This window comes from Meleagris gallopavo, chromosome 31 (genome assembly GCF_905368555.1).
Source record: "Meleagris gallopavo chromosome 31, MGAL_WU_HG_1.1, whole genome shotgun sequence".
Taxonomy (NCBI): domain Eukaryota; kingdom Metazoa; phylum Chordata; class Aves; order Galliformes; family Phasianidae; genus Meleagris; species Meleagris gallopavo.
This window is the reverse complement of record NC_139434.1, coordinates 1,526,185-1,535,768: the sequence shown is the minus strand read 5'-3', so window position 1 is coordinate 1,535,768 and position 9,584 is coordinate 1,526,185. Positions and strand designations below refer to the sequence as shown.

At 64.8% G+C, this 9,584-nt stretch overlaps 2 protein-coding genes across 4 annotated transcripts; both read left to right on the top strand.

Annotated features, from left to right (window-relative positions):
* The first annotated feature begins 2,927 nt into the window (after nt 1–2,927).
* On the top strand, nt 2,928–6,380 carry LOC100539974 (tubulin alpha-1C chain). The gene is made up of 4 exons (XM_085212345.1): nt 2,928–3,054; nt 3,905–4,127; nt 4,205–4,353; nt 5,342–6,380. Exons 1-4 carry the CDS (start codon nt 3,052–3,054, stop codon nt 6,314–6,316), a joined length of 1,350 nt encoding a protein of 449 aa, XP_085068471.1. The 5' UTR covers nt 2,928–3,051; the 3' UTR covers nt 6,317–6,380.
* Nucleotides 6,381–7,157: 777 nt separating this feature from the next.
* Nucleotides 7,158–9,145, top strand: LOC104915967 (transmembrane protein 198-like). 3 transcript variants are annotated; one of them, XM_085212361.1, is made up of 4 exons: nt 7,158–7,349; nt 7,755–8,298; nt 8,701–8,849; nt 8,916–9,145. In XM_085212361.1, exons 1-4 carry the CDS (start codon nt 7,229–7,231, stop codon nt 8,987–8,989), a joined length of 888 nt encoding a protein of 295 aa, XP_085068487.1. In that variant the 5' UTR covers nt 7,158–7,228; the 3' UTR covers nt 8,990–9,145. The 3 variants fall into 3 exon arrangements, with proteins under 3 accessions (XP_085068487.1, XP_085068488.1, XP_085068489.1); XM_085212362.1 differs by having other exon boundaries at nt 7,189–7,349; nt 8,751–8,849; XM_085212363.1 differs by having other exon boundaries at nt 7,192–7,349; nt 8,754–8,849.
* Nucleotides 9,146–9,584: the final 439 nt, after the last annotated feature.

The following is a 9,584-nucleotide window of genomic DNA, read 5'->3' as shown; positions in this document are numbered from 1 at the left end:
TGCAGCCCCCCACCCCGTACCATCATCCTCCCCAGCTCCAGGGGCTCCTGCACATCTCCTTGTGGCTTTTTTATTGGGGGGGGGAGGGTCGTGATCCAGGGCACTGCAGGTGGTGCTGCCAGCATCGTCCCCCTCCCACCTCCCAAAAGCTGGGAAATCGCGATTTTTTTCTGCTTTTCTCATAGTGTGTGAATTTTTGGGATGCTCCACATCTTCGTCCCCATGTCCTCTCTGCCCCCCTCCCTCGGTGCTTTTGGGGTGCTGCTAAACCAGGGCGGGTCTCCTCCCCGCCCCCCCCTCCAGGAGTGTGGGGCTGCAGACAAAGAGGAGCCACGAGCCGGGCAGCGCCCACCCGAACAAAGGCTGAGGCAGCCCCAGTCAGGCTGTGCCCCCTCCCCCAAAATTGGGCTCCCCCCCGGCTGATCCCACAGCCATTCCCTGTGAGTGCTCTGTGGGGTTCTGACCCCCCCAGGAGTGGGAAATACAGCCCCCAACCCGTAGCCCAGGGATGGGAGGTGCCCTTCAATGTCCCCAAGGGCATTGGTGGAGGGGCCTCTGGGGTTCTGGGGGCTCAGCCCCCCCCCCCGCAGGGTGGTGCAGAGTGAAGGGTGATGGGCTCTGAGTTCTGGGGGGGGGTCTCCCCCAGCCCCCCCACCTCGTTAGGTATGGAAGGCCACTCGCCACCACGCCGCCCGCTGCTGAGCAACGGGGTTGCTAGGAGGCAGGTTGCTAGGATACAGGCTGCGACCCCCCCCCATATCCCCCCTCCCTGCCTCCATCACCTCGTGGGGTGGGGGGTCGTCCAGTCAAAGGCAATGCAGGAGATGGGGACAGGGCAGGAGGGCAGGACTGGATGGGGGGGGGTCTGAGACCTCAATACCCCCTCATACTGCTGCAAGGAGGTGACTCCATCCCACAACCCCCATCTGACCCCATTGTACTGCTGGGGGGGGGCGTTTAAAACTACCCTTGCCCCCCCCCCCCTCCAGTTCCCAACCCCTCAGTGCTCTGCTATGGGGAGACACAACCCTACCCCTCTCTTTCCAGTGCACAGCTGCAGTGCACAGCAGTCCATGCTGTTGGAGGGGGGGGGGAGTCCATGTTTCCCCAAGCTCCCAGTGGCCCCCCCCGCAGGTCCCAGTGCCCCCCCATCAACTCCTAGCCGCCTGTGCTGTGTTGATTGTTGGTAGCAACGCAGCAGCTCCTGGTGACTGTTGCTGGGCCCCTGCTGTGTTTGCAGCCCAGACACAACCCAGCAGAGGCCATGCCTCCCCCCCCCATGGCTACCCCCGCACCCCCGGAGCCCCACTGCAGCCCCTCCACCACCCAACCCTGCTCCCTGCTCCCCCCACTGCAGCCCGATCCGAGGTCATGGCGTTGGTGTGGGGCTGGTGGAAGATTCTGGCTCTGCCACCCCCCTCCCCGCCCCCCCCAATGCCTGTGCCCGCCAGCTCTGTCTGTCTGTCTGTCTGTCCCCTGAGCATCGATGTGACATGTTCACCCAGACTGAGGGACGGGGCCCTGGGGGTACGGTGGAGGTGGGGGGCACCCAATCTGACAGGGTGACCTCTGTGTCCCACCCCCCGGAATTGGGTGGGGGTCTCCATCACAGCATTACAGGACATCTATGAGGAGGGGGGAGTCACCGCTTTGTCCACGTAGTTTGGGTGTCCCACACCCCCCCCAGCGCCCATGGGATGATGAGAGAGTGGGAATGGGGGGAGCGCAGGGTTAAGGGTGTGTGTGTGGGGGGGGGGGGCCACGTCTGTCTGGATGTGGGGAGGGGGCTGCAGGTGTGGCACCGCATTGCGGCAAAAGCAGAGATAAAAGCATGGGGCGGCGGCTGCAACGGAGAGATGGGGATGGGGGGAACGGGGGGGGGGGGAAGGGGGAGCTGGGGGGGTGATGATGGAATTGGTGCATCCCCATAGGGAGGGAGGGGGGTCCCCAGCGTGAGGAGGTTCTGGTGGTACTGGGGAGGAGCAGTGGGCAGCACTGGGGGACACGAGGTGCTCCAGTCCTATAGAGGAGCCAGCAGTGAGGGCGTGGGGGGGACACTGGGTAAACTGGGGGTGAGGGTTGGAATCACGGTGCTGTTTGAATTGTGGGGGTGCAGCCACGGGGCACGGGGACCCTCCAGGCACACAGGGGACCGTGGTGGCACTGCAGGGACACATCACACTCAGGACCCCCCCTGGGGCAGAGGGGTCCCCCAGCCCTAGGGACATCCTGGTCCCCCACACTGAGTCCTTAAGGACCTTTAAATGGAGGGGGAGCATTGCCCCCCCACACCCCCCAAAGCCCCACGCGGAGGGGCACGGAGATCCCCAAACCCAGGGAACGTGACCCCAAACGGTCCCCACCCACAGCCCGAGGCCAGACTTGAGGTGACCCACGAGGTGCTCTCCCCACCCCCCGGCCCGTTCCTCCAGCCCTACAGGATCTACCCCCCCCACCCGCCCCCCCCGCCATTGCCGCCCCATGGAAATGCCCCCCCGGCGCTGGCGGAGGAACAAAGGCGACGGCAGCGGGAAAAGGAGACGGCGCGGCGGTGCCCCGCGGGGATTCCCACGGGAACGGCGACACGGGGACAGCGGGGCCCCCTCAGCCCCCCCCGGGTCCCGGTTCTGCCTTTGCAGGGCTGGGGCTGGGGGCACCGGGACCCCCCGCGTTGGGGTCCGCCTGCAGCCCCTCCGCGCCCCTCCTAGGAACGCCCCGCCCCTTCTGCTCAAACCACGCCCACCGCCCGATAGGCCACGCCCCGACATTCCGTTGGCTGCAGTCACAGACCACGCCCCCCAGAAAAAGCCCCGCCCTATCGCACCCGACGTTCGACCTGACCAATCAGAGGTGGGGCGGGGTGGAAAGGGCGGAGCGCGAAGGGGGCGGTGTCTGAAGGGGGGCGGGGCGTCAGGGTCACGCCCACACGTGTCCCGCACCATTGAGGCCACGCCCCTTCGGGTACATAAGGGTCGGTCGGGGTGGGGGGATTTTCTCTGTTCCTCTCACCGGCGGCTTCATAACGGGTCGGGTAGTGAGCAGCCAGCAGCCATGGTGAGGGGGGACACGGGTGGGCTGTGGGACCCTTTGGTGGGGTTGGGAGGATTCTGGTGTGGATTCTGGACTGTGAAACTCATGTGGGGTCGGGGGTCGCTGGAGCCACGTGTGTCCAGGATATGGCATAGAGATGGGGGGGGGGGGAGAGGGAGGCTGCGTGGGTTTGGGGTCAGGGTCTGTGGGGTGGGGGCTGCAGGACTCAAGTGAGTAACGTGTTAGACTGGGGACAAGGGGAAGTGGGAACTGTGTGTGTCCTGGATGCTGCATGGGAGTGGGGTGTGTGGGGTCACTCGTGGATCCCCATGGATGTGAGTCGCGTGGGGCAGCATTTGTTTTCCACCCAGGCAGAGCTCCGTGGAGCTGCCGGACTCTACACGAGTCTGTGACACTGCACTCGTGGCCTTTGGAGTTTGCTCCCGCCACACCCTGAGCCTTGCAATGGGTCCGTGGGGCTGGGCTGAGCTGCGGGCATTGGGACTGCAGTGTGGGGCAGTGACCAGTGGGAAAAGAATGGCAGAGCACCCCGTCCCAGTACAGCTGGGAAGGGACAGGGGAGAGCCCTAAGCTTGGCCCTGAAGAAGAGGATGAAGCACATGGCAGAGGTGTAGGGCAGTGTGTCCCAAGCGGTGTCCCCATCCCATTATAGCTGGGAATAACTGGGGAGAAGCCACTTCCAGCTGTGCGCTGATGGAGGCAGCAGCTGGGTCAGAACAGCCCCAAACTTGAGAGTTGCTGTCCCAGTAGAAGCGGGAGAACATAGGGGTGACCCCGGGAAGATCCCCACCTCAGGCTCTGCAGTGCTGGGGCGCAGCAGATCAGCAGCCAAACCCCCTCCCTCACCCCACAGCGTGAGTGCATCTCCATCCACGTGGGCCAAGCGGGCGTGCAGATCGGCAATGCCTGCTGGGAGCTGTACTGCCTGGAGCACGGCATCCAGCCCGACGGGCAGATGCCCAGCGACAAAACCATCGGCGGGGGGGACGACTCCTTCAACACCTTCTTCAGCGAGACGGGGGCTGGCAAGCACGTGCCCCGTGCCATATTTGTAGACCTGGAACCCACTGTGATCGGTGAGCGGGGTGGGGGTGGGGGTGGGGGTGCCGTGGGGGGGCCGTGGCGGTGCTGACGTTGCTCCCGGTGCCCCCAGATGAGGTGCGCACGGGGACGTACCGGCAGCTCTTCCACCCCGAGCAGCTGATCACGGGCAAGGAGGATGCGGCCAACAACTACGCCCGGGGGCACTACACCATCGGCAAGGAGATCATCGACCTGGTGCTGGACCGCATCCGCAAGCTGGTGGGTGCAGCGCCGTGGGGACGCGCGCATCGTTGGGTCCCCCCCCACCCCGTGGGACCGAGGGGCAGCACGGAGCTGTGCTGTGGGGCTCCGGGTGCACTGGAGCCCCTCGTCCTGCAGTGGGTGGGATGCTGACCCCGTGCCTCTGGGTGCTGCAGGTGTGCTGCTGCTGCAGCCTCCGCACCCAGCTGTGTTGGCTCTGGGGGTGGGATGGGCCTGCGGGGCACAGGGCAGCTCCTGTGCTTTGGAAAACCTCACTGTCTTTCTTCTTATGGGTCATGTGAAGATTCCTCTCGATATGAGGTCCCCTTGGGTGAGTCCTCACCTAAAGGTGAGGGAAGGAGAATGGGGTGGGGATCAGCAGCTCATTCGCACACTGTCAGCAGCATTAACCACTGCAGGTGGGGCTGCCTTAGAGGGACAGGGTGGATGGGTCAGTGCTGTCCCCTCCCCACAGCAGCCCCAGGGCTGTCTGCTCCTGGTGCCAACCTGTCTGCTTGTGGCTGGACCTGGGGCTTCTGTGTGGGTGTCGCCGCCGCCATGGGGCCGGTTGGACCGGTGCTGCTGCCCCATTGCTTTGAACGTCTGTTCCCACGCCAGGGATAGAGCTGAGGTGCTGCTGGCTGTGCTGCAGGCAATGGTAGCACATCAGGTTGGAGCAGGATGGCTCAGGACATGCATCACCAGGTGCACAAGTATGGGATGCGAGGCCATGGCTGAGGCTGAGCTGCTCCGAACCCCAATCCATGCATCTTCCCCCAGTCTGCCCAGTGCCAACACCCCATAGGCTGCGTCCCCCAAAGGGATCCACACCTCAAGGCGCAGATTGCAATGGCTGGAGGTGCCCCATCAGCCTGTCCTGCTGCCTCCTACCCCCGGAGATCCCCAAAAGAAACACCTCCAGAACGTCCTCACGAGGCCACAAAGAGGAAGGGCTGAGCTGTGCAGCTGCCTGGATCCAACACGACCCCTTCTTGTGTCCCCGCAGGCTGACCAGTGCACGGGGCTGCAGGGCTTCCTGGTGTTCCACAGCTTCGGGGGCGGCACCGGCTCCGGCTTCACCTCGCTGCTGATGGAGCGCCTGTCGGTGGACTACGGCAAGAAGTCCAAGCTGGAGTTCTCCATCTACCCGGCCCCGCAGGTGTCCACGGCCGTGGTGGAGCCCTACAACTCCATCCTCACCACCCACACCACGCTGGAGCACTCCGACTGCGCCTTCATGGTGGACAACGAGGCCATCTACGACATCTGCCGCAGGAACCTGGACATCGAGCGCCCCACCTACACCAACCTGAACCGCCTCATCAGCCAGATCGTGTCCTCCATCACGGCCTCGCTGCGCTTCGACGGGGCTCTGAACGTCGACCTGACGGAGTTCCAGACCAACCTGGTGCCCTACCCCCGCATCCACTTCCCCTTGGCCACGTACGCACCGGTGATCTCGGCAGAAAAAGCCTACCACGAGCAGCTGTCGGTGGCTGAGATCACCAACGCGTGCTTCGAGCCGGCCAACCAGATGGTGAAGTGCGACCCGCGGCACGGCAAGTACATGGCGTGCTGCCTGCTGTACCGCGGGGACGTGGTGCCCAAAGACGTCAACGCCGCCATCGCCACCATCAAGACCAAGCGCAGCATCCAGTTTGTGGACTGGTGCCCCACCGGCTTCAAGGTGGGCATCAACTACCAGCCGCCCACCGTGGTGCCCGGGGGGGACCTGGCCAAGGTGCAGCGCGCCGTGTGCATGCTGAGCAACACCACGGCCATCGCCGAGGCGTGGGCGCGCCTGGACCACAAGTTTGACCTGATGTACGCCAAGCGAGCCTTTGTGCACTGGTACGTGGGGGAGGGCATGGAGGAGGGGGAGTTCTCGGAGGCCCGGGAGGATATGGCAGCCCTGGAGAAGGATTATGAGGAGGTGGGGGCTGACAGCGTGGAGGGCGAGGAGGATGGGGAGGAGTACTGAGGATTCCAATGAGTGCCTTCTGGGCTGCTGCGCTGTGAGGCTCAATAAAGCTGCAATGTTCACAGGTTCGGCTCTGCTTTATCGTTCGTGGGCTGTGCTGGGGGTTGGGGTCCTGGATCTCTGTGGGAATAGGTCCCCTCGGTTACGCTGTCGGTGCACACCGCGTTGCGGACGTGGATTGGGGGCCGCTCTGTACCCCGTCCGGTGGCGTCCGTGGTTTTGGTCTTCGCGAAGCGACACAGTTTCGAGCTGAAACCCGGAAGTGGCGTCCCTGTGCAGTTACCGCTCTGCGCCGCCAGTCCGCCCATCTCTGTTGCTCTAGGTCCTCCAGACGGTCTCACGCATGCGCAGAACGGCACGGAGCAGCGGCGCCGCGTTGGTCGTGCGTTGCCTCCGCTCCGCCAGCAGGGGGCAGCATAGCAGTGCCCGCGGGTCCGGGAGGTGCCGGGGGTCCGCGGCTCCTTCGGGACACGTGTGGAGCTTTGGGGGCGGCTGGGGGGTCCTGGGTGCCGGTGGGGACCCTGCGAGTCCGCTGTGGGGAGAGGGGGAAAGGGGGTCGCAAGGAGGACCTTAGGGAGTGCTCTGGGGTAACCCAGGGTACACGGGTGTGTCCCGAAGACCCCCCCACGCAGACACACCCCGTAGTTCCCCACTCTGTGTCCCCAGCAATGGTGTCGGCTTTGCAGCCGCGGTGGCTCCAGAGTTCGCCCCTCTCGACCCCCTCCCACTGCTCCCGATGTTTTCAGAGCCCCCGGTTCCCCCCGGCCCCTCCCGCCCTCCTCCGATTCCCCGCCCCAGATGTGGCCCCGCCGCCAGATGCGCGAATGGGGGGAGCGGAGCGGGGCTCCCTCTGGGCGCTTCCACCGCCCCCAGCACAGCCTCCCCCCCGCCCACCCCCCACCCCGGCCCGGGATGGAGCCCGGAGCCCCCGCGGAGCCGCGTTGCCGCGTGGAGCCATGGCTGCACTATGAGCCCGGTCCGGCGGTCCTCTGCGCCCTCGGCTGCGTCCTCGGCCTCCTCTATGGCTGCGTTGGTGAGGGGTGGGGGTGGCACAGCGCAGGGGGGGCACCGCCGGGGGTAGGGGGAGGAGATTCCAGGGGAGACTGTGGGGTGCGTGTGGCACTGGGGCCACCTTGGGACGTGTCCATGCGGCACAGCTGGGGTTGGCAGTGTGGACACAGTGGGGACACCCATGGGGTGGGGACACCCATGGGGGTGGCACTGGGGACACTATGGGACAGGCTGGGGATAGGACTGTGTGCATCGATGGTGCATGGACAGGGGATGGCATGGGGGGACACCGTGGGATGCAATGGGACGTTTCCATGGCACACATTTGGCAATGGGGACAGGACAGGACGCGTCCACGGGGCACAGCTGGCGGATGGCACCGGGGACACCGCAGCGCAGCCCCCACTGAGCCCCACATCCCCCGCAGGCCATCGCTGCTTCAAGGCCATCATGTTCACCTCGGGGCTGCTCCTGGGCTCCAGCACCATCTTCCTGCTGTGCTACAAGGAGCGCGTGTTGGAGACGCGGCTGAGCCTGGAGGTGAGCGCAGGCATCGCGTTGGCCATCGGCTCGCTCTGCGGGTTGGTCACCGCTCTGCTGCGCAGCGTCGGGCTCTTCTCCACCGGGCTGCTGCTGGGGCTGCTGCTGGCCACGGCCGTGCTGGCAGCTGCTGCATCGCTGGTGCCACCGCTGAGCCCCTGGGTGCTGGTGGGAGTCCTGCTGGGCCCGGCGTTGCTCTGCGCCCTGCTGGCCCTGCGGTGGCCCAAAGCGCTGACCACCTTGGCCACTGCCGTCCTCGGCGCTGCCGTGGTGGTGGCGTGTGTGGATTATTTCGTGGAGGTGTTTGCTTTGGTGCTCCACGTCTCCGAGAGGCTGCGGATGGCGGCGGTGGGGCAGCTCTGCTGGTACAGCTGGGTCGTGTTGGGGGTATGGCCGGCGCTCAGCCTGCTTGGTGTCCTGCTGCAGCAACGGTGAGGGGAGTGGGGAGGGGGTGGGGTGGGGTTGGGGTTGGGGTGGGAATGGCCATGGGGAGGAGATGGGGATGGCAATGGGATGGGGTTAGGGATAGTTATGGGATGGCCGTGGGGATGGAGCCTTGGATGGGTTGAGATGGGAATAGGAATAGGCATGGGGATGGATGTTGGAATGGGATAGGGTGGGGAGTGAACTGGGATGGGATGGGGATAGGAATGGGAACTATTATGGGGTGTGCATGATGAGCGTGGGGCAGCAGAGGTGGGGAAGGGGACACAAAGGGTGATGGAAATGATGAGGGAGGTGGAGATGGCAATGGGGACGGCCATAGGGACCGAGGAGATGGCCATGGGGATGGGGGTGAGGGAAGGGGCCGGTGCTGAGCCCCCTCCCTCCAGCGATCCTCAGCTGGTGCCAGAAATGACTGCAGCTGCTGTACCTCCATCAGCAGGAAGCCAAATGCCAGCAGAACTGAACCCCCTCCAAGTGCAGCCACCGCCACCAGCCTGCCCCAGTGACACACTGCTTGTGCAACGTGTTGGCCTTGGTGAGTGTGTGCTGGGGGAACAGGGGGTGCCCCACCACCACCACTGACACCCCTTTCCACCCCCAGAGCTACATCCAGAGCTTGTGGGACCTGCAGCTGGAGAATGCAGCCCCCCCGGACCCTGCTGGGACCCCCAGTGATGGCTGTGGCTCCACTGTGTCCTTCGCCACCCCAGTGCCTCGAGGCCACCTCTGAGAGGCCGCTGTGCCCCCACCCGCTGTGCCTTGGGTTGCTGTCCCCCCACCATGCCTGCCCTTTTAAGTAGGCAAATAACAGGGGATCCTCATGGGGTAAATGGGAGCTCCTGCCCCACAACCAGCCCCACACCCACTGCAACCCCCGCTCCCTGTCAGCTCCAGAGAGGTTCGGCTCCACTCTCCCTCCAGTGCAAGAAAAGACTTCATAGAAAATAACGCCCCACAGTTATTTTTGTAGGTCCTACCCAAGTGCTGTGCACGCACTGCTGGCTCAGTATCTGAGCTGTAGTTTCTGAATGCCTCCAGCTGCCCCTAGCTCCTCACTCCCAAACCTCTTATACCTCCATTCCTGCTGCCAGGAGGCCCCCAGCTCCACCGACCACATGGGCTGCCCGTTCCTGCATCCCCCAAACCACCGACACCCCCACCTATGACCCCTGAGCTCCCTAGACCCCCACACCTCCTCCTCCACGCTCCAGAATCCCCCAGTCCCCTTATGGACATAATCACTCCCATCTCAGACTGCCAAGCTCCATCC

What these genes read in the sequence shown, in the direction of transcription:
- LOC100539974 (XM_085212345.1), top strand. An exon ending in CCTGGAACCCACTGTGATCG is followed by an intron (nt 4,128 to 4,204) that starts GTGAGCGGGGTG and finishes CGGTGCCCCCAG; the next exon opens with ATGAGGTGCGCACGGGGACG. An exon ending in TGGACCGCATCCGCAAGCTG is followed by an intron (nt 4,354 to 5,341) that starts GTGGGTGCAGCG and finishes GTGTCCCCGCAG; the next exon opens with GCTGACCAGTGCACGGGGCT.
- LOC104915967 (XM_085212361.1), top strand. Translation starts at nt 7,229, where the DNA reads ATGGAGCCCGGAGCCCCCGCGGAGCCGCGTTGCCGCGTGGAGCCATGG. An exon ending in GGTGTCCTGCTGCAGCAACG is followed by an intron (nt 8,299 to 8,700) that starts GTGAGGGGAGTG and finishes CCCTCCCTCCAG; the next exon opens with CGATCCTCAGCTGGTGCCAG. An exon ending in TGTGCAACGTGTTGGCCTTG is followed by an intron (nt 8,850 to 8,915) that starts GTGAGTGTGTGC and finishes TTCCACCCCCAG; the next exon opens with AGCTACATCCAGAGCTTGTG.